General features: G+C 42.3%; 1 protein-coding gene across 1 annotated transcript in view; it reads left to right on the forward strand.

Moving 5' to 3' along the window:
• The window catches only part of TOP6BL (TOP6B like initiator of meiotic double strand breaks), a gene marked incomplete at both ends in the record, with an annotated part of 89,064 nt that overhangs the window by 699 nt on the left and 65,141 nt on the right, over positions 1-23,224 (forward strand). Inside the window, 2 exons of the mRNA XM_080693503.1 lie at positions 3,692-3,830; positions 19,193-19,246. Of these exons, the coding sequence (XP_080549629.1) occupies positions 3,692-3,830; positions 19,193-19,246 (193 nt within the window). The remainder of the gene's footprint in view (positions 1-3,691; positions 3,831-19,192; positions 19,247-23,224) is intronic.

Below are 23,224 nucleotides of genomic sequence, written 5' to 3' on the forward strand. Positions count from 1 at the left end.
CTGTGACCCGTGGTCCTCCAGTCTCAGCCTCCCAAATGCTGGGATTACAAGCCACCACGCCTGGTGTCTTTTTTTTTTTTTTTCTTCTTTTTCATCTTTAAAACAGTTGGAGGATGCCGGGCGTGGTGGCGCACGTTTGTAATCCCCGTGGTTGGGAGGCAGAGACAGGAGGATCGTGCAGGTTCGAAGCCAGCCTCAGCTACTTAGTGAGGATCTGGGCAATTTAGTGAGACCCTGTTTCCAAATAAAATATAAAATAGGTCTGGGGGTATAGACCAGAGGTAGAAAGCCTCTGGGTTCCACCCCCAGTACCACACACACACACACACACACACACACACACACACACACACACACAAAGCCGGGCGCACGGCTTGTAATCCCCGCACTTCGGAGGCGGAGACAGGAGGATCGCGCAGGTTCGAAGTCAGCCGCGCGCGCGCGCGTGCTGGCTTAAGGAGACCCGGTTTCCAAATAAAAATGTAAAAGTAGGTCTGGGAGTGTAGCCCGGAGGTAGAAGGGCTTCCAGGAACCCCAGTACCACCAAAAAAAATGTTGGAGGATTAGCTTTACAGCTGACCGAATTTAGAGTAGAAACCAGGGCTCTGACTCACAGGCCAATGTTCTTTTCCCAACTGTTTTCATATGGTTAAAGACACTGTGGGAAAATCTGAACAGAGGGAGCACAGGAAGTCAAAGGATGTGTGAAGGAAGATGTTAAAACTAGAAAATGCTTGAAAGAGCGGGGTGTGGTGGCACTTACTTGCAATCCTAATACATGTAATACATGGGAGGCTGAGACAGGAGGATCACAGGTTTGCCACCAACCTCAGCAACTTGGGCCCTCAGCAGTTTAGACCCTGCTTCAAAATAAAAATAAACCAGGTGTGATGGTACATGCTTATAATCCCAGTATTTGGAAGGCGGCTGAGACAGGATTTCGATTGGAGGACAGCCTCAGCAAGTTGTGAGACTCTCATCAACTCAGCGAGATCCTTTTTCAAAATAAAAAATAGGGCCCCGGGGTGTAGTTTATAAGTAAAATGCCCCTGAGTTGAGTCTCCAGTACCACAAAAAGGGGGGAGTAGAGCTGGGTATGATGGGACATACCTGTACTTGGAAGGCTGAGACAGGAGGATCATAGATTTGAGACCAGCCTCAGCAACCCAGGGAAACCCTGTTTCAAAACAAAAAAGGGTTGGGAGTCTAGCTTGGAGATAGAATGTCCCTGGGTTCAATCCCCAGTGTCACACAAAAAGGGCAAGTAATAATTTCCCTTGTGGTGCCTGAACTTAGGGTAGAAGTGAGTCTATTTTTCATAAATAATAACAGTTAAATATAATTTGTGTCATCAAGATTGAATGTTTTTAGCCATGCCTGGTGGCGCATGCTTGTAAGCCCTACGCTTGGGAGGCTGAAACAGGAGGATTGCGTATGTTCGAAGCCAGCCTCAGCTGACTTAAGAGACCCTGTTTCCAAGTAAAATATAAAATAGGTCTGAGAATGTAGCCCGGAGGTAGAAGACCCCTGGGTTCCATCCCCAGTACCACCAAAAAAAAAAAAAAAAAAAAAAAAATTGAAGGTTTTAAGTCGGGCAAGGTGGTACACGCTTGTAATCCACAGCGCTTGGGAGGCTGAGACAGGAGGATCACACAGGTTCAAAGCCAGCCTCAGCTACTTAGTGAGGCTCTCAGCAATTTAGTAGATCCTGTTTCCAAATAAAGTATAAAATAGGTCTGGGAGTATATCCCGGAGTTTGTAGAAAAGCCCCTGGGTTCCACTCCCAGTACCACACACACACACACACACAAAAAAAAAAAAAAAAAAAAAAAAAAAAATTGAATGTTTTAATCAGACATCTTGGTCTCATTCAATTTAAAATATTGGGTAAAGTGGGGGGGGGTTGGTGGCTCAGGCTTGTAATCCCAGTACTTGGGAGGCTGAGACAGGAGGATTATGCAGGTTTAAAGCCAGCTTTAGCTACTTAGTGAGGCTCTTGGCAACTTAGTGACACCCTCTTTCCAAATAAATTATAAAATAGGGCTGGGGGTGTAGCCTAGAGGTAGAAAACCCCTGGGTTCCATCCCCGGTACCACACAGACACAAAAAATAATCCTAAGATATTGTGTAGTTTTTTCTTGTTTTGCAGTGCTGGGAATGAAAGGCCAGTCAAGCACTTAACACCCTCAGATGTTTTGTGCAGTCTTTACTGCAGAAACACTTGATAGAAATTAGAGCTAATGAATTGGGCGTGGTGGTGCACGCTTGTAATTCCAGTACTTGGGAGGCAGAGACAGGAGGATTGCACAGGTTAGAAGCCAGCCTCAGCTATTTATTGAGGCTCTCATCAACTTAGTGAGACCCTGTTTCCAAATAAAATATAAAATAGGTCTGGGAATATAACCCGGAGGTAGAATGCCCCTGGGTTCCATCAACAGTACCACACACACACACAAAAAAAATTAGTGCTAATACCTATTAAACATTTACTATATGTTAGGCACTGTTAGACATTTTACGTGTATTAGTTGGGTGTGGTGATGCACACCTGTAATCCCAGTATTTGGGAAGTTGAGAAAAGAGGATCACAGGGTTTAAGAACAGCTTCAGCAACATAGGAAGACTTAGCAAACTAGGAGACCCTGGATCAAAACAAAAATGGGCTGGGATATAAATCTGAGGTAGAACACCCCATCCCATTTATTTACTTATTTATCCATTCATTCTATTTACACCCCCAGCCCATTTATTTATTTACTCAGTCTACTTCTGAGCTATTCCCTCAGTGTTATTTTACTTTTTTAGTTTGAAACAGGGTCTCACTAATTTGCAGAGGGTCTTGCTAAGGCAAAAATGTTAATGAAAGGTAAAATTCATAATGTCTTTTTTTCCCCAGAACTGGGGATTGAACTCGGGAGCATTCTATGAACTATATATCAAGTCCTATTTTTTTATTCTTTATTTTGAAACAGTGTCTGACCAAGTTGCAGAGGGTCTCACTAAGTAGCTGAGGCTGGCTGCAAACTTGCCATCCTCCTGTTTCAGCTTTCCAAGTACTGGGGTTACAGGTATGCGTTACCACACCAGGCTCCCATTTGAGATGTCACTCTTATTTATAGTCTTCATATTGGCTTTTATTTGAGAAGAAGAAAAATTCCCACATAATTTTTCCTTAAATTTTATTTTCAGATGCACTTAGCCTCTGAATATAGCAATTTATTGTCTGAATTTTCTGTCTTGGGCATTCAAGCATCTGGTTTTGAATTTTATTGTTCTTTTTCTTAGCTCACTCCCCTAGCTCTTTATTTTGTTTAGACAGTACTTTGCTCTAACCAAATGTAAATCTGATATTCATAAGCAAGTGTACAGTACTTTGGGGGAAATTCAATTTTATTTTTTATTTTTTATTTTTGTTGGTACTGGGGATTGAACTCAGGTGCATTCTACCTCTAAACTATACCCACAACCCTTTTTATTTTGAAAAAGTCTTGCTGGGTTGCTGAGAATCTACTTGCTGGGGGTCTCCTTGAACCTGTGATCTTCCTGTCTCAGCCTCCTAAATCCTGGGATTACAAGAATGTGCCACCATGCCCAGCTGAAATTAGATTAACTAATTTAGCTATCATACAAGCTTATTGCTACCAAGATTTTAAAAGAAGATTGTGCTTTGTTTATATTGTACTTTTTTCAGATTTTGAGATATTTAATAATTCACTGGAGATGTGAAACAGGAGTATCAAAGGGAGCGTTGCTAGAAGGGCAGCTAGTGATTTCCATAGAAGCATTCAATTCTAAGCACCAGCCAAATGCTCTTCATTGTGTAACAACTAGTAAGTAGAGGAAGAAAAATGACTGATTTCTATTTTTGTTTTGTTATGATGTATGTCATAGTTATGTAAATTTTTGTGTGTATGTGGTACTGGGGTTAGACCCAAAGGCAATCTACCTTTGAGCTACACCGCCATCCCTATTTTATGTTTTTTTTATCTTGAAACAGGCTTACTAAGCTGCTAAGGGCCTGGCTAAATTGCTAAGGCTGGCCTCCAACCTGTGATCCTGTCTCAGCCTCCCAAGTACTGGGATATGTAAAAATTTCAATTAATCATTTCAAAGACATGACATGATCTGCATCTCTCCTCCAAAAACTAACCTCATTTAAAAAAATTAGTTTTCTTTTCGTGGTACTGGGGATTGAATCGGGGGCATTCTACCAGTGAGCCACATCCTCTACCCTATTTTATTTTTTATTTTGCTTTTGTGTGTGTGTGTGGTACTAGGGATGGAAACCAGGAACATTCTATCTCCTAGCCACACCCCCAGCCCTATTTTAATTCTTTATTTTGAAACAGGGTCTCACTAGTTGCAAAGGGCCTCACAAAGTAGCTGAGGCTGTCTGCAAACTGCGATCCTCCTGTCTCAGCCTCCCAAATGCTGAGATTACAAGCCTGCACCAACATACCTGGCATCTTATTTTTTATTTTGAAACAGGATCTTGTTAAATTGCTAAGGGTCTGCTTCAATTGCTGAGTTAAAAAACCAAAACGAAGGGCCGGGCGTGATGGCGCACACTTGTAATCCCCACGCTTGGGAGGCAGAAACAGGAGGATGGCGCAGGTTCGAAGCCAGCTGCGTTGGCTTAAGAGACCCTGTTTCCAAAAATTAAAAAGTATAAAATAGGTCTGGGAGTGTAGCCCAGAGGTAGAAGGGCTTCCAGGAACCCCATTACCACAAAAACAAAAACAACAAAAACTGAGCCAAGCATGGTGGTATTTTCCTATAATTGCAGCAATTTGGGAGGCTGAGGCAGGAAGATTACAACCTTTGATGCCAGCTTAGGCTATTATTTATTTTTTATTTTTTTATTTTTTTTGAGGTACTGGGGTGGGACCCACGGGCTTTTTCTATCTCTGGGCCAGATCTATTTTATTTTATTTTATTTTAAATTTTATTTATTTATTTTTTTTTGCGGGTCTGGGAGTGGAACCCAGAGGCATTTGACCTCCGAGCTACGCCCCCCTGCCCTATTTTTTATTCTTTATTTTGAAACCGGGTCTCACTGAGTTGTAGAGGGCCTCACTAAGTAGCTGAGGCTGTCTGCGAACCGCGATCCTCCGGTCTCAGCCTCCCTGACGCTGGAATTACAAGCGTGCGCCACCACGCCCGTCTCCCAGATCTATTTTATACTTTATTTGTAAACACTAAGTTGCTGAGATTATAAGCATACACCACCACGGCCGGCTTTAATTTTTAATTTTTTTGTGTGTGATACTGGGGATTGAACCCAGGGGCATTCTACCTCTGAGCTATACCCCCAGACCTATTATTTATTTATTTATTTATTTATTTACTTATTTTTGTGGTACTAGTGGTGGAACCCAGGGGCTTTTCTACCTGTGGACTATACTCCCAGACCTATTTTACATTTTATTTGGAAACAGGGTCTCACTAAGTTGCTGAGAGCCTCACTAAGTAGCTGAGGCTGGCTTCGAACATGTGCAGTCCTCCTGTCTCAGCCTCCCTAGCACTGAGATTGCAAGCATGTGCCACATGCTCCACCACCTAGGCCTATTTTTTATTCTTTATTTTGAAACAAGGTCTAAATTGCAGAGGTTGTCACTAAGTAGCTGAGGCTGGCCATAAACCTGCTATTCTCCTGTCTCAGCCTCCCAAGTAATGGTATTACAAGCATGGCCACCATGCCTGGCTAGCAGTTTGGGCAATTTAGACTAAATCTCAAAATAAAAAATAAAAAGAAAGGAAACCGGGCATGGTAGCTCACACTTGTAATTCCAGTACTTGGGAAGCTGAGACAGGAGGAACACAGGTTCATGGCTAGCCTCAGCAGTTTGTGAGGTCTTCTGCATTTAGTGAAATCTGTTTCAAATTAAAGAATAAAAAAATAGGAGCAGGCGTGGTGGCGCGCGCTCATAATCCCAGGATTTTTTGGGAGGCTGAGACAGGAGGATCGCGGTTCAAAGACAGCTTTAGCTACATAGTGAGGCCCTTTGCAACTCAGTGAGACCTTGTTTTAAAATAAAGAATGAATAATAGGGCTGGGATGTAGCTTGGAGGTAGAATGCCCCTGGGATTGATCCCCAGTTCCACAAAAAACAAAATAAAGAAATAATAAAAATAGGGCTAGGGAGTCTAGCTCAGAGGTAAAAATGCCTCTGGGTTCAGTCCCTAGTACCACAAAAAAGAAAATATCTCTTCCACTTGGTTCTTATTTTTTCATCATTTTTTGCCTGTTTTTTCAAGAGAATGCTGATTGGCTCTGAATAAATGATTTTCTTCAACTTGTAAAGTGCTAGTGTTTTTGTTTGTGTGTGTGTGTTTATTTTATTTTATTTTTTTTGCGGGTCTGGGGATGGAACCCAGGGGCATTTGACCTCCGGGCTACACCCCCTGCCCTATTTTTTATTCTTTATTTTGAAACCAGGTCTCACTGAGTTGCAGAGGGCCTCACTAAGTAGCTGAGGCTGTCCGCGAACCGTGATCCTCCAGGTCTCAGCCTCCTGAATGCTGGGATTACAAGCGTGCGCCACCACGCCCCGGCTCGTGTGTGTGTGTGTGTGTGTGTGTGTGTGTGTGTGTGTGTGTGTGTGTGTGTTTATTTAAGGATACTTTGTAATGAAGTTGTCCCATCAGCTTTAGGAAAGTCTGAAAACCCCTTGAGCTGGGTGTGGTGGTGCACTCTTGTAATCCCAGCGATTGGGGGAGGCTGAGACAGGAGGATCACAGGGTCCCATCCAGCCTCAGCAACTTAGACCCTGTTTCCAAATAAAGTATAACATAGGTCTGGGAGTATAGCCCACAGGTAGAAAAGCCCCTGGGTTCCACCCCCAGTAACACATGCCCCCCAGTAACACATGCACATACACAGACACACAAAGAAAACCCAGTTGCGTTGGATACACTATTCTATATTTGCTTACCTAGAGCCAGGCATGGGCACACACCGCTAAGCCTAGTACTTGGGAGGCTGAGACAGAAGGATCATAGGTTGAAGGTCAGCCTCAGCAATTTAGCAAGACCCTATTTAAAAAAAAAAAAAAAGATAGGGCCAGGCATGCTGGCACATGCTTTGTGATCTCAGCATTCAGGAGGCTGAGACCAGAGGATCGCGGTTCAGGGACAGCCTCAGCTACTTAGTGAGGCCCTCTGCAACTCAGTGAGATCTGTTTTAAAAATAAAAAAGACTAAAAATAGGGCTGGAGGTGTAGCTCAGAGGTATAATGCCCTTGGTTCCATCCCCAGTAACAAAAAGAAAAAGATTGGGCTTGTGTAGCTTAGAGATAGAACATCCCTGGGTTCAAATCATAGTAACACACATTTGCTTACCTAAATTGGAATGACCTGCTTATTTACTTAGTATTAAACATCCTTAGATATGTGATAGATTGGTTTGCTGTTACTCTGTATGAACTCACTATGACTGGGCACAGTTCCCACCATTCATGAGAGAAATGCATGACTAGGGTGATGATTTGTTTGTATATAATTGGATTCACTTGTGCATTGACAAACTGTGGCCAGGGTCTTGAGCCACACTAACTTTTGGCAAGAAACCTAATTCCATAGGCATTTTGAGCCATTGAATGTCTTTAGCCTATCTTAATAGGCTTTTTTTTATTGTCTCTGATCATTATGTAAGTTTATATTTTTGGCAAAAAGTTGATGCATGCAGCCAGGCGTGTTGGCGGACGCTTGTAATCCCCGTGCTTGGGAGGCAGAGACAGGAGTATCTTGCAGGTTCAAAGCCAGCCTCGCTGGCTTAAGAGACCCTGTTTTCCAAATAAAAAATATAAAAATAGGTCTGGGAGTGTAGCCCGGAGGTAGAAGGGTTTCCAGGAACCCCAGTACCACCACGGGAAAAAAAAGTTGATGCATGCTAGACATAAAATATTACATTATAGAAACTTGGAGAGAGACTTTCTAGTTATTCTTTGAAATATTATTAAGTATATATTTCAGATTTTTCTGTGCATATGTTCATAGTTACCAGATGTGTGTGTGTGTGTGTGTGTGTGTGTGTGTGTGTGATTCTAGAGATTGAACCAAAGGCATTCCACCTATGAGCTAAACCCCCAGTCAGATTTTATTTCTTTGGAAACAGGGTCTCACTAAGTTGTGAAGGGCCTCACTAAGTTGTTGAGGCTGACTCTGAATCTGTGATCCTCCTGTCTCAGCCTCCCAAGTACTAGGATTACAAGCGTGGGCAACCATGCCCAGCCAATTTTTTGTTTTGAAACAAGGTCTTCCAAGGTTGCGAGAGTCTTGCTAAGTGCCTGAGGCTGGTCTTGAGCCTGCAATCCTTCTATCTCAACCAGTTTATGTGTCTGGGTAGGTATTGAACCCAGGGGCATTCTACATCCATACTACATATTCTTTTTCTTTTTTTCTTTTTTTCTTTTTTCTTTTTTTTTTTGGTGGTACTGGGGTTCCTGGAAGCCCTTCTACCTCCGGGCTACACTCCCAGACCTATTTTTTATACTTTTTTATTTGGAAACAGGGTCTCCTAAGCCAGCGCGCGCGGCTGGCTTCGAACCTGCGCGATCCTCCTGTCTCTGCCTCCCAAGCGCGGGGATTACAAGCGTGCGCCACCACGCCCGGCTTCTTTTTTTCTTTTTTCTTTTTTTTTTTTTTTGTGGTACTGGGGATGGAACCCAGGAGCATTCTTTCTCCGAGCTACACCCCCAGCCCTATTTTTTATTCTTTATTTTAAAACAGCATCTCATTAAATTGCAGAAGGCCTCACTAAGTAGCTGAGGCTGTCTGTGACCCACAATCCTCTTTGTGTCAGCCTCCCAAGTACTGGGATGACAAGTATTCTTTTTATTTTGAAGCAGAATCTATCTAAATTGTTGAGGGTCTCACAAAATTGCCCAGGCTGGCTTTGAACCTGTGATCTTGTCTCAGTCTCCCAAATACTAGGATCACAGGAATGTATCATAATGAGTGGCTATAGTTACTAGTTTTTTGTTTTGGTACAGGGGATGGAACTGGAGGCATTCTACTTCCAAGCTACTTGTTTTTTTATGTATGTTTGTATGTATGTATGTATGCATGCATGCATGTATGTATGTATTTATTTATTGTTTAGAAACAGTCTCGGCCAGGCGTGGTGGCACACACTTGTAATCCCTGCGCTTGGGAGGCTGAGACAGAAAGAGTGCGCAGGTTCAAAGCCAGCCTCAACTAGTGAGGCTGTCAGCAACTTAGTGAGACCGTGTTTCCAAATAAAATATAAGATAGGGCTGGGAGTATAGGCCAGAGGTAGGAAGCCTCTGGGTTCCCCTCCCAGTGACACACACACACACACACACACACACACACACACACACACACACAGGGTCTCACTAGATTGATTAGAATCTCAGCCTCCCAAGAAATGAGATTATAGGCATGCACCACCACACCCAACTACCAGTTTTTTTAAAAAATGGGATTTACACCAAGCATAGTGACTCATGCTTGTAATCCCAGCATTTGGGAGGCTGAGGCAGGAGGATTGCAAGTTAGCGGCCAGCCTCAGCTACTTAGGTCCTTTGCAACTCACTGAGACCCTGTTTCAAAATAAAGAATAAAAATAAGGCTGAGGGTATAGCTTGGAGTTAGAATGCCCCTGGGTTCCATCCGCAGTAACACACACACACACACACACACACACACACACACACACACACACACACACACTAAAACAAAATAAAAATGGAATTATATAGGCTGATGGCTATGCTATGTGTTTTTTGGTAACAATACTTTGTGGGCAGCATTTCATGTAAGCTCACAGAGTTCTTTTTTTTCCCAAACAAATATGCACACAAATTTATTTAATTAATTAATTTATTTTTGTTTGTGGTACTAGGGATGGAAACCAGGGGTATTCTAGCTCTGAGCTACACTCTCAGCCCTATTTTTTATTCTTTATTTTTAGGTTTGTCCGTGATACACATGCACATGGGTGTTGTTTTGTTTTTTGGTAATGGGATTTAAATCAGGAATTTTTCTTTTTGGTGGTGGTACTGGGATTGAACCCAGGAGCATTCTACCTTTGAGCTATATCTCCAGTCCTATTTTGTTCTTGATTTTGAAACAGGGTCTCACTAAGTTGCAGAGGGCCTCACAAGTTGCTGAGGTTGGCCAAGAACCTGTGATCCTTCTTTCTCAGTCTCCCAAGTACTGAGATTACAAGCATGTGCCACCACGCCCAGCTTCTGAACATAGACATTCCCTCCAAGCTACACCCCTTGCCCTTCTTCCTTCCTTCCTTCTGTCTGTCTGTCTGTCTGTCTGTCTATCTATCTATCTATCATCTATCTATTTATACTGGGGATTGAGCCCCCCAGGGGTATTCTACCTCAGAGCTACACCCTCAGCCCTATTTTTTTTTTTTTTTTGTATTGGGGATGGAACCCAGGGACATTCTACCTCTGAGCTATACCCCTGGCCCTATTTTTTATTCTTTATTTTGAAACAGGTTCTTAACTGAGTTGCAGAGGGCCTCACTAAGTAGCTGAGGCTGGCTTCGAACCTGTGTGATACTCCTGTCTCAGCCTCCCAAGCGCTGGGATTACAAGCGCGCACCACCACACCCAGCTGCAAACATGGTTTTAAAAGTGGAATAGTTTGCCGGGCGTGGTGGCGCACGCTTGTAATCCCCGCGCTTGGGAGGCAGAGACAGGAGGATCGCGCAGGTTTGAAGCCAGCCGCGCGCGCTGGCTTATGAGACCCTGTTTCCAAATAAAAATGTAAAAATAGGTCTGGGAGTGTAGCCCGGAGGTAGAAGGGCTTTCAGGAACCCCAGTACCACCACAAAAAAAAAAAAAAAGTGGAATAGTTTAGCCAGGCATGATGGTGCATGCTTATAATCCCAGCATTTGGGAGGCTGAGACAGGAGGATCACTACTTAGGCCCTCTGCAACTCATGAGACCCTTTTTCAAAATAAAGAATAGAAAAATAGGGCTGGGGGTGTAGCTTGGAGGTAGAATGTCCCTGGGCTCCATCCCCAGTACGGCAAAAAAAAAAAAGTAAAAGTGGAATAGTTCAATGAGACTTGTTACAAAACCTATAATTCCCTGTATGCTTCCACTGTTCAAGCATTTTTCTTTCTAGAAGCCAATACTTTGAACTCTTTTAGATGATAATATTAGCCTGTTTTTATTTATTTATTTATTTATTTATTTTTAATGAAAACTTAATAATTTATTTCCAGTCATTTTACAGTGAAAACTTTTAGCATATCTCTTCTTAATATTATAATTTTTTAAACAATTTTTTTATTGAACATAAATAGTATACATTTAAACTATATTTGGTGCCCTCTTCCCCCCGCCCCCGTTTTCCCTTCCCCCCTCCCACCAATGGTTGTCCAGGTTAACCATGTCTTATTCATAATTTACACATGTTCAGATGTAGACCCTCATTAATCAAGATCAGTCTTCCTCCTCTCCTATCTTTCCATTCAAACTTTGCTGGTATTTCCCCTCCATTATCTGGAGTCCCACTGGTATCCTTTGTGTTTCCTAGTTTGGGCATATTAGAGGAAACATATGTACCTTCTCCTTCTGTGCTTGGCTGATCTCACTTAACATAATCTCCAGGGCTTTCCATCTTCTTGCAAATGATATAATTTTGTTCTTCTTTATGGCTGAATAGAATTCCATTGTGTGTATTTCCCACAGTTTTGCTATCCATTCATCTGTTGATGGTGGTCTGGGTTGGTTCCATATTTTGGCTATTACAAATTGCGCTGCTATGAACATAGGTATGCATATGTTGCTGTATTTCTCTGAATTCAACCCCTTTGGAAAGATACCCAGGAGTGGGTATAGCTGGATCATATGGTGGATCTATTCCCACCTTTCTTAGGAATCTCCACACAGATCTCCATAGTGGTTGAACTAGTTTGCATTCCCACCAACAGTGTAAAAGAGTTCCTCTTTGCCCACATCCTCGCCAGCATTTGTTGTTGTTTGATTTCTTTATGCTTGCCACTCTGACTGGGGTTAGATGGAATCTCAGTGTAGTTTTGATTTGCATCTCCCTGATGGCCAGTGATGAAGAACATCTTTTCATGTATCTATTGGCCCTTTGTATCTCTTCTTTTGTGAAATGTCTATTTAGTTCATTTGCCCATTTCTTGATTGGGTTGTTTGTTTTGTATTAGCCTGTTTTTAAACATGTTTGTGTTGCTATATCTGGATTTTCTTCTTTTTAGACATTATTTATTGACCTCCCATATAGAAGAAGATGATAGCTGTGTGTGTATGTGTGTGTGTGTGTGTGTGTGTGTGTGTGTGTGTGTGTTCGTTCCTTGGGATGAACACCAGGGGCATTCTACCTCTGAGCTACACCTAGTGCTATTTTTATTTTTATTTTGAAGCAGAGTCTCACTGGATTGATGAGTCTTACTACTTGCTGAGGCTGTTCTTGAACCTGTGATTCTCCTGTCGCAGCCTTCCAAATACTGGGATTACAAGCATGTGCCATCATAACCAGCTTGGTAGCTGTCTTTCTTATTTCCAACTATACTATATGTGTTTTTCTAATATAATTTTCCCATCAAAAATAAGCATCTATATTTATTTGTTAGTGTGAGCATAAAATGCTATTAATAGTTTAATTTTATGGAAAGCTATGATCACTTTTCTTTATATTTTCTCTGTGGTTAATAATTTTTTGTGCTTTTATCATCTGGGCATTGCAAAAACTTCCAGAATTTGTCTAAATCTATTTTCTTTCTTCCTGTTTTTTTCCCTTGCATTAGAGGTTGAATATACAGAGGCATTTTATTTCCAAGTTACACTCCCAACTATTTTTTTTTTTTTTTTGGTGGTACTGGGGTTCCTGGAAGCCCTTCTCCCTCTGGGCTACACTCCCAGACCTATTTTATATTTTTTTAATTTGGAAACAGGGTCTCTTAAGCCAGTGAGGCTGGCTCCGAACCAGCACGATCCTCCTGTCTCCGCCTCCCAAGCCTGGGGATTACAAGCGTGCGCCACCACGCCCGGCTCACTCCCAACTATTTTAAGTGTGTGTGTGTGTGTGGGGGGGGGTTCTGGGGATTGAACTCAGGAGCATTCTATCTTTGAGCTATACCCCCAGCCCCACTTTTTTTTTTATGCTTTATTTGAAACAGGGTCTCACTAAATTGCAGAGGGCCTCACTAAGTAGCTGAGGCTGGATGGGAACCTGTGATCCTCTTGTCTCAGCCCCTTAAATACTAGGATTATAGGTGTGCACTACCACAACCAGGCTTTTATTTTTTTATTTTATTTATTTACACATATGCATTTATTTAATGGTACTGGGGATCGAACACAGGGGTATTCTGCCTCTGAGCCTGGTGGTGAACCTGTCTCAGCCTCTCAAGTACTGAGGTTACAAACATGTGCCACCACTCCTGGCTCTATTTTTATTTTGAAACAGGATCTTGATAAGTTGCTGAGGGTCTCACTTAAATTGTTAAAGTGGTCTTTGAACCTGTGAATTCTCCTGTCTCCGTCTCCCGAGTACTGGCATTACAGGAATGCACTACCACGCTCAGCTTAAATCTACTCTTAATCTATTCAATACATTAAATAGGTTGTCACTTTCATCCTCATGAAAAACTCCTTCCCAGAGATTCTGACCTGCTCAATTATTGACTTGATGTGTTCTGTATGTGGTACATACCTTTTTAATTTATTTATTTATTTATTTTGGTGGTACTGGGAGCCCTTCTACCTCCGGACCTATTTTTTATATTTTTATTTGGAAACAGGGTCTCTTAAGCCAGTGTGGCTGGCCTCGAACCTGCGCGATCCTCCTGTCTCCGCCTCCCAAGCGCGGGGATGACAATCGTGCGCCACCACGCCCGGCTGGTACATAGCTTTTCACTTCATCATTATTCAGAATGTTTCTTCTGTTTTTCTCTTGTGTTTGATTTTTGATTTAGTTTCCTAAATCCCTATAACTTCTTTTTTCTTGGCTTACTCCTTATTTTTGATGGTTCTGAGGCTCTACTCCATAAAAATGTTTTGGGGAAGTAAATTTCTTGAGTCTCTGAAAATATCTATGCTTCATAACTAATTGATAATTTGAGTATAGGAGTCTAAATTAAATTTTATTTTAGATTTTTTTGGATGTGTGGTACTGGGGATTGAACCCAGGGGCATTCTACTTCCAAGATACACCCCCAGCCCTATTTTTTTATTCTTTATTTTGGAATAGGGTCTCACTAAGTTGCAGATGGCCTCACTAAGTAGCTGAGGCTGGTGCTGAATCTGTGATCTTCCTGTCTCAGCCTCTTAAATACTAGGATTACAGGGATGTACTTTCATGCCTGAGTCATTTCAGAATTTTGGGGGTGTTTTTAGGATACTGAGGATTGAACTTAGAGGCATTCTACCTTCGGGCTACACTCTGAACCTGATTTTATTTCTTATTTGGAAACAGGGTTTCACTAGATTGATGAGAGTCTCCCTACTTGCTGAGGCTGACCTTGAACCCATGATCCTCCTGTTCTAGCCTCCCAAGCACTGGGATTACAGGAGTGTGCTACCACATCTGGATTTAGTTGAGATTTTTTTTTTTTTTTTTTTTTTTAGGTACTGGGGATGGAACCCAGGGTCATTTACCTCTGAGCTATACACCCAGCCCTATTTTTTATTATTTATTTTGAAACAGGGTCTCTGAGATGCAAAGGGCCTCACTAAGTAGTTGAGGCTGTCTTTAAACCCCAATCTTCCTCCCAAATGCTGGGATTACAAGTGTGTCACCATACCTGGCTTTATTTGAGATTTTGATGACATTGTGACATTGTTTTCTAACTTCAGGCGTTGCTATTGAAAATTCTAAGTCTTTTTGATTACTCTGTATGTGACCTGTTGTTCTTTTTTTCTTCTTCTTTGTAAGCTTACATGATCTTCTCTTTATCTTTGTATAATTACAGTAAGTGATACTAGGTGCTGTAACAGATAAACCCTGAAATCTCGGTGGCTCAACACAAACTGTTTGTTTTCATTTCACTATCAGATGAGTGTGTGTGCAGGGATGTACTTTGTTTCATGCAGGATCCAAGCTACTTATCTTGTGGCTCCATTCTTCCTTATGCCCTCTAAGGTTTCTCTGTTCAGCTAAGGATGGGGAGAGAGAACATGGCTTATTTTAAATCAGAGGTTTTCATGGTATATACCTGGAAAGTTTTTTTATTACCTCCACTTCCATTCCATTGGCTGGTACTTGGTCTTGTTGCCACAATTGTCTTGCAGTTGCAAGTGAGACTGTAAAATGTAGTCTAATTGCATGTTCAGGAACAGTGTATTTGTGAACACCAGCAACCTCTGCTTTAGTCCTCATTGTTCTGAAGTTCACAGCTGTGTGCCTTGCTGTGGGTCTGTTTTCATTCATTGTGCTCAGCACACAGTGGGCCTTTTCAATCTAGAAAATTATGTCCTTTGGCTCTGGGAAATTTCCCCCTGTATTCCTTCTTTTTCTCTTAACTTCTATATTTAGATATTGGACTTACTAAAGAGTTTTTATTTCTTTTCAGTATTGGGGATGGAACCCAGGGGCATTCTACCTCCGAGCTACACCCCCAGACATATTTTTTATTCTTTCTTTCTTTTTTTTTTTTTTTTTTTGCAAGTTTTGGGGATGGAACCCAGGGGCATTTGACCTCTGAGCTACACCCCCTGCCCTATTTTTTATTCTTTATTTTGAAACAGGGTCTCACTGAGTTGCAGACGTCCTCACTAAGTAGCTGAGGCTGTCGAATGGCGATCCCCTGGTCTCAGCCTCCCGGATGCTGGGATTACAAGCGTGCACCACCACACCCAGCTTAGTCTTTTTATTTTTGAAACAGGGTCTCACTGAGTTGTAAAGGGCCTCACTAAGTAGCTGAGGCTGTCCGCAAACTGTGATCCTCCAGTCTCAGTCTCCCGAATGCTGGGATTACAAGTATGTGCCATCACCCCCGGCTCTAAATACTTTTTTTTTTTTTTTTTTTGGCAGTAATGGGGTTCCTGGAAGCCCTTCTACCTCCAGGCTACACTCCCAGACCTACTTTTATATTTTTATTTGTAAACAGGGTTTCTTAAACCAGCGAGACTGGCTTCGAACCTGCACGATCCTCCTGTCTCAGCCTCCCAAGCGCGGGGATTACAAGCATGCACCGCAAGCCCCGCTTTTGTGTGTGTGTGTGTGGGGGGGGGGGGGGTCTGGGGATGGAACCCAGGGGCATTTGACCTCTGAGCTACACCCTCTGCTCTGTTTTTTATTCTTTTTTTTTTCCTGAAGATTTAAAGAAGTTTATTAAAAAGATAGAAATACAGAAAATAGAAATACAGAAAATAATTATAGCCCCATGCCAAAATGGCATGAGGGGGGAGGGTGGCCCAGGCCAACTCACCACTCCCCTTATTCTTTGTTTTGAAACAGGGTCTTACTAAGTTGCGGAGCACCTCACTAAGTAGCTGAGGCCATCTGTGCACTGGGATCCTCCATTCTCAGCCTCCCGGATGCTGGGATTACAAGCATGTGCCACCACGTCCGGCTAAATACTTTTTAAAAAAATATTTTTTGTCCCCCGGGCGTGGTGGCGCAGGCTTGTAATCCCTGCACTTGGGAAGCGGAGACAGGAGGATCGCAGGTTCGAATCCAGCCTCTCTGGTTTAAGAGACCCTGTTTCCAAAAAAAAAAAGGTCTGCATCCCCAGTACCACCACCAAAAGAAAAATTGTCCTGTTTTTCATCTTCTACTTTCTAGGCAAATTTCTCAAGTTTTTCTTCCAATATTTTATGGACATTCTCATTCTGTTATCACTGTGTGTGTGTGTGTGTGTGTGTGTGTGTGTGTGTGTGTGTGTGTGTTACTGAGGATTGAACTCAGGGGCATTCTACTTCTGAGCTACACTTCCAGCCTTTTTTTAAAATTATTATTATTTTTGTTTTGTTTTGAAACAGGATTGCTAGGTTACTGAGGGTCTCACTACCTGCTGAGGCTGGCCTTGAACCTGTGATCCTCCTGTCTCACCTTCCCAAGCACTGGGATTACAGGTGTGCATTACCACAACTGGCTTGCTATCACAGTTTGTTTGTTTGTTTTTTGTTTAGTAGTACGGGGGGATTGAACCCAGGGGCGTTCTACCTCTGAGCTATACCTCCAGCTCTATTTTTTATTCTCTATTTTGAAACAGGATCTCACTAAGTAGCTGAAGTTGTTCTTGAATCGAGATCCTCCTGTCTCAGCCTCCCAAATGCTGGGATTATAAACCTGTGCCACCCTGCCTGGCTAACTATCACAGTTTGTATTAACAAGAGCTCTTTATGACCCTTTTTATTCTCAGCTTTAGCATCTTTCATGTATTTTTTTGTGTGTGTGGTCCTAGGTATTGAAGCTAGGGGCATTCTACCTCCAAGATACGCTCTCAGCCCTACTACTTATTTATTTATTATTTATTTATTTATTTATTTTGAAGATTTAAAGAAGTTTATTAGAAAGATAGAAATATAGAAAATAGAAATACAGCTCCATACCAGACTGGCATGGAGGGGTGACTCGAAATGAATACACCCTACTACTTATTTATTTATTATTATTTTTCTGAGATACTGGGGATGGAACCCAGGGGCATTCTACCTCTAGCAACACCCCCAGCCCTATTTCGAAACAGGGTCTCACTGAGTTGCAAAGGGCCTGACTAAGTAGTAGCGAGGCTGTCGGCGAACTACGATTCTCCTGTCTCAGCCTCTCAAGTGCTAGGATTACAAGTGTGTGTCACCACTCCCAACTCTTCTTTATTTTGAAACAGAGTCTCACCAAGTTGCAGAGGGTCTCACTAAGTAGCTAAGGCTGGCCTGGAACCTGCCATCTCCTGTCTCAGCCTCCCAAGTACTGTAATTATAAGCCTGTGGCACCTAGCCAGCTCCCTTTATTATTATTATTATTATTTTGTTTTGTTTTGTTTTGTTTTTTTTGGTGGTACTGAGGTTCCTGGAAGGCCTTCTACCTCTGGGCTACACTCCCAGACCTATTTTTTATATTTTTTTATTTGGAAACAGGGTCTCTTAAGCCAGCACGGCTGGCTTCGAACCTGCGCGATCCTCCTGTCTCCGCCTCTCAAGCGCGGGGATTACAAACGTGCGCCACCATGCCCGGCTTCCCTTTATTATTTTGAAACAGGGTTTCGCTAAATTACAGCACACTGGCCTTGAACCTGTGATCCTCCTGTCTCAGCCTCCTAGCATTATAGGCATTTCACAGTGCCCTCAGCAAAATATCTACTTAGGAGTGAAATTGGTTAAAAGATGGCCAGCTGGGCGTGGTGGCACACGCTTGTAATCCCCGCGCTTGGGAGGCGGAGACAGGAGGATCGCGCAGGTTCGAAGCCAGCCGTGCTGGCGTAAGAGACCCTGTTTCAAAAATATAAAATAGGTCTGGGAGTGTAGCCCGGAGGAAGAAGGGCTTCAATTGGCTTTTATGCTGGCGTATGAATTATTTGTATCATATACTCAGATTACTAACTGCAATTTGCAATTTCTCATAATCCTTTTATGTCATATATGGTCGAATCCAAAGGGAAGTCCTGATATTAATTGTAAGTAGTTGTTAAATACAGGTAAAAAGATTTGCCACTTGTTTATCATCTCCAAGAAAATATTTTGCCCCCAAAAAGTCATTGTAGACGTATAGCAATTCCTTAGTACTTTCATTTTCTCCTAAACTCACTAGTAGGGTCAATTTTTTTAATGTTATATAACTATAAGTAATATTTTCAGACTTGCATTTGTGTGTGTGTGTGTGTGTGTGTGTGTGTGTGTGTGTGTGTGTGTGTGGTGTTCTGGGAATGAGCCTATGGCCTCACATGTACTAGATAAACTACCACTAGCCTTGATTTTTAAAATAAAATCCATTTAATTATTACTTGTGATATTTCTTTTTTCTTTCTTTCTTTTTTTTTTTTTTTTTTTTGGGTGATACTGGGGGTGGAACCCAGGGGCTTTCTACCTCTGGGCTATACTACCAGACCTATTTTATATTATTTGGAAACAGGGTTTCACTAAGTCGCTGGGAGCCTCACTAAGTAGCTGAGGCTGGCTTTGAACCTGTGTGATCCTCCTGTCTCAGCCTCCCAAGCGCGGGGATTACAAGCGTGCGCCACCATGCCCGGCTTACTTGTGATATTTCCTTGTATTCCATTTTTTACAGTTGCTTCTGCCCGAAGCATTTATAGTGACTTGGTCTGCAAGAAACTACTAAAAGGTAATGAATTACCAAACTTCTGCATGTGTGTGGGCAGGGGGTGGAGGTGCTGGGGATTTAACTCAGGAATATTCTACATGCTACATGTCCAGCCCTATTTTCATAATTTATTTATTTTATTTATTTTGTGGTACTGGGGATTCAACCTAGGGGTATTCTAAATTCAAGCTATAACCCCAGATCTATTTTTTATTCTTTATTTTTTCAATCAGGTTCTCACTAATTTACGGAGGGCCTCACTAAGTAGCTGAGGCTGGCTGTGAACCCACCATCCTCCTGTCTTAGCTTCCCAAGTACTGGGATTACAAGCATGCACCACCATACACAGCTACTTTTTTATTTTGAAACAGCGTCTGGTTAGATTGATGAGAGTCTCACTACTTGCTGAGGCTTTCCCCAAACCTGTGATCCTCCAATTTCAGCCTCCCAAGTACTAGAATTATGGTACATGCCACCACACCAGGCAGAATTATCCAACTTCTACAAGACTAAATCTCTTCCTGGCAATGAATTTTTTTTTTTTTTTTTGAGGTACTGGGGATGGAACTCAGGGACATTTTACCTTGGAGCAACACTTCCAGTCCTATTTTTTATTCTTTATTTTGAAATAGGGTCTCACTGAGTTGCAAAGGGCCTCACTAAGTAGCTGAGGCTGTCTGTGAATTGTGATCCCTGTCTCAGCCTCCTAAATACTGGGATTACAAGTGCACCACCACACCCAGGTTGAATTTGGTATTTTCTAAAACAAACTTATACTGAAAGTTAGAGCTGCCAGATTTAGTAAATAAAGATACAGGATGCCCACTTAAATTTGATTTTTTTTTTTCTGTACTGGGGATGGAACCCAGGGGAATTCTTTCTCCAAGCTATACCCCCAGCCCTATTTTTTATTTTGAAACAAGGTCTCACAAAGTTGCAGAAAGCCTCACTAAGTAGCTGAGGCTGTTTGAGAATCTCCATCCTCCTTTCTCAGCCTCTGAAGTACTGGGATTACAAACCTCTGCTGCCAGGGCCCAGCTACATTTGAATTTCTGATCATTTTTAGTATGTGCCATGTAATACTTCTATATTTTATCTGGGAACTCCACTGCACTATAATATATAAAACTGTATAGATTCAAGAATGAGCAAGATACCAGAGATGTAGCTTCTCTGAATACAACCTCAGGCAAAAGTTTCTCATATATAAAATCAAAATTTTAGCAAAGTATTTGTTTTCCTCTACTTTAAAGAAAGAATATGTAGAGAATGCTTTTACTGTAAAAGATTTGGGCTAGTTTTAATACTATTTCTCACATTATATGCCAAAGTTGGAATGGTTAAAGAACTTTTGGTGATCTTTGTTTTAAGAATTTCTTCTTTCCTTTGACTTAAGAGTAATTTACAAGCCAAAGAACATAGCATTTACTTTAAGGAAGCCAAAATTATCTAAAGATTGTGTTTTCATTTTTATTTCTGTGGTCATTTGGTTCCCAAATATCCATTAAGCCTATCTTTTCCTACTGACTTGTTAAATTACAAATTTTACAAAATAAATTTGTGTGTGTGTGTGTGGCACTGAAGATTGAACCTAGGGGCATTCTACCTTTAAGCTATACCCCTAGCTCTTTTTTTTAATTAGCAAGTTAGGATGCAAAGTAACTAACTTTATTGTTAAACTTATAAAATGTGAAGACAGAGCTGGGCGTGGTGGCGCACGCTTGTAATCCCAGCATTCTGGAGGCTGAGACCAGAGGATCGCAGTTCGTGGACAGCCTCAGCTATTTAGTGAGGCCCTCTGCAACTCAGTGAGACCCGGTTTCAAAAATAAAAAAGAATAAAAAATAGGGCAGGGGGTGTAGCTCGGAGGTCGAATGCCTCTGGGTTCCATCCCCGGTCCCACAAAAAATAAAATAAAATAAATAAATAAATAGTGAAAACATGATGCCGAGGCTAAATATTACATAGCTCTCCCAAACTGCACGCTCTGAGAAGCTTGGGTTCTATGTGAAATACAAAACGCCTCCGAGGGCAGCTGGGTGGCCTGGCTGCTCTGAGGGCCTTGACTAGAGGAACCATAGGTTCAGTTGGTAACATCCCTTTTTCTCCTTGGTGAGGGTTTAAAAAACTTGAGATGCACGGTTCTAGTCTCACGCTGAGTGCTCCGTGCCAAAGGTCTTCTGGGAGGCATACACCATGTACGGGAACCTGTCTTCGTCCTTCTTACTCTTGTACACCTCCGAGATGGGTGAGGACACACTAACCTTGCTGTGCCCATTCACCAGGAGAAAGAAGCCTTGCTTAGTGTTGAGCTGCAAGTGCCTTCTAATTTTCTTGATAAGCTAGCTCATGTTGACGTGGTCAGGTACGAGGAACTTGGACTGGCAGCAGTTTCTCACCCTTGTAGCATCTATTATCACTAGGATCTTGGTGGGATGCTGTGGCGCTGCTTGAAGGCCTCCGATGGCATGGTGCAGGAGGCCCTGGGATGGTTCGGAGGGTCCAACTCGGGCACGACGACTTCCCTTGTCTATAGCCCTATTTTTAATTTTTATTTTGAAACAGGATCTCATTAAATTGATGAGAGTCTCACTATTTGCTGAGGCTGTCCTCAAATCTGTGATCTTCCTGTCTCAGCATTGCAAGTACTAAGATTACAGGCCTGTGGCACCACACCCAGCCAAAATAAACTTTTATATTGTTGTTGTTGTTGTTGTTGTTATTATTATTATTATCACCCCAGTATTTTATTGTTGTTTTGGTACAGGGGATTGAACTCAGGAGCATGCCACCTCCAAGCTATACCCCAGATCTTTTTATTTTGTAACAGTTCTCACTAAGTTGCTGAGAGTATTGCTAAATTGTTGAGGGTAGCTTCAAACCTGGAGTCCCTGTCTCAGCCTCCTAAGTACTGGAATTACAGGCATGTGCCATCATATCTGGCTACTGCTGATCTCAAACCAGTGATTTTCCTTTCTCAGCCTCCCAAGTTCTGGGGTTATAGGTGTGTACTATGGTACCCACCTTTTTTTGTGTGTGGTACTGGAGATTAAATTTAGAGGCATTCTGCCAGGCGTGGTGGTGCACGCTTGTAATCCCCACGCTTCGGAGGTGGAGACAGGAGGATCGCGCAGGTTGGAAGCCAGCTGCGCTGGCTTAAGAGACCCTATTTAAAAAAAAAAAAAAAAGTGTAAAATAGGTCTGGGAGTGTAGCCTGGAGGTAGAAGGGTTTTCAGGAACCCCAGTACTACCAAAATTAAAAAAAAAAAAAATTAGAGGCTACACCCCTAGCCCAGATTTTTTCTTATTTGGAAACAGGGTCTTGCTAGGTTGTTAAGAGTCTTACTTCTGCTGGGCGTGGTGGCACACGCGTGTAATCCCAGCATTCAGGAGGCTGAGAACAGAGGATCGTGGTTCGCAGACAGCCTCAGTTACTTAGTAAGGCCCTCTGCAACTTAGACCCTATTTCAAAATAAAGAATTAAAAAAAATAAGGCAGGGGGTGTAGCTCGGAGGCCAAATGTCCCTGGTTTCCATCCCCAGACCCCCCCACACACAAAGTCTTACTTTTGGCTGAGGCTGTCTTGAACTTTTGATCTTAACTCAACCTCCTATGAACAGCAATTACAGGAGTCATTACTACACTGGCCTACCCAGCTATCTTAAAAGTTCTTAGTCCTCTCTTATGTACCTGTGTGGAGATGATGTAAAGAGTGGCATTTTTTTTTTTTTTTGGTGGTACTGGGGTTCCTGGAGACCCTTCTGCCTCCGGGCTACACTCCCAGACCTATTTTATACTTTTTTATTTGGAAACAGGGTCTCTTAAATCAGCGTGGCTGGCTTTGAACCTGCGCTATCCTCCTGTCTCCGCCTCCCAAGCGCGGGGATTACAAGCGTGCGCCACCACGCCCGGCAAGAATGGCATTTGTTTGTACTACAGATTGAACCCAGAGCCATTCTACCTCTGCACTATACTCCTAGCCCAATTTTATTTTATTTT

The sequence above is a fragment of the Muscardinus avellanarius genome (genome assembly GCF_963383645.1).
Source record: "Muscardinus avellanarius genome assembly, chromosome: 1".
NCBI classification, from domain to species: Eukaryota; Metazoa; Chordata; class Mammalia; order Rodentia; family Gliridae; genus Muscardinus; species Muscardinus avellanarius.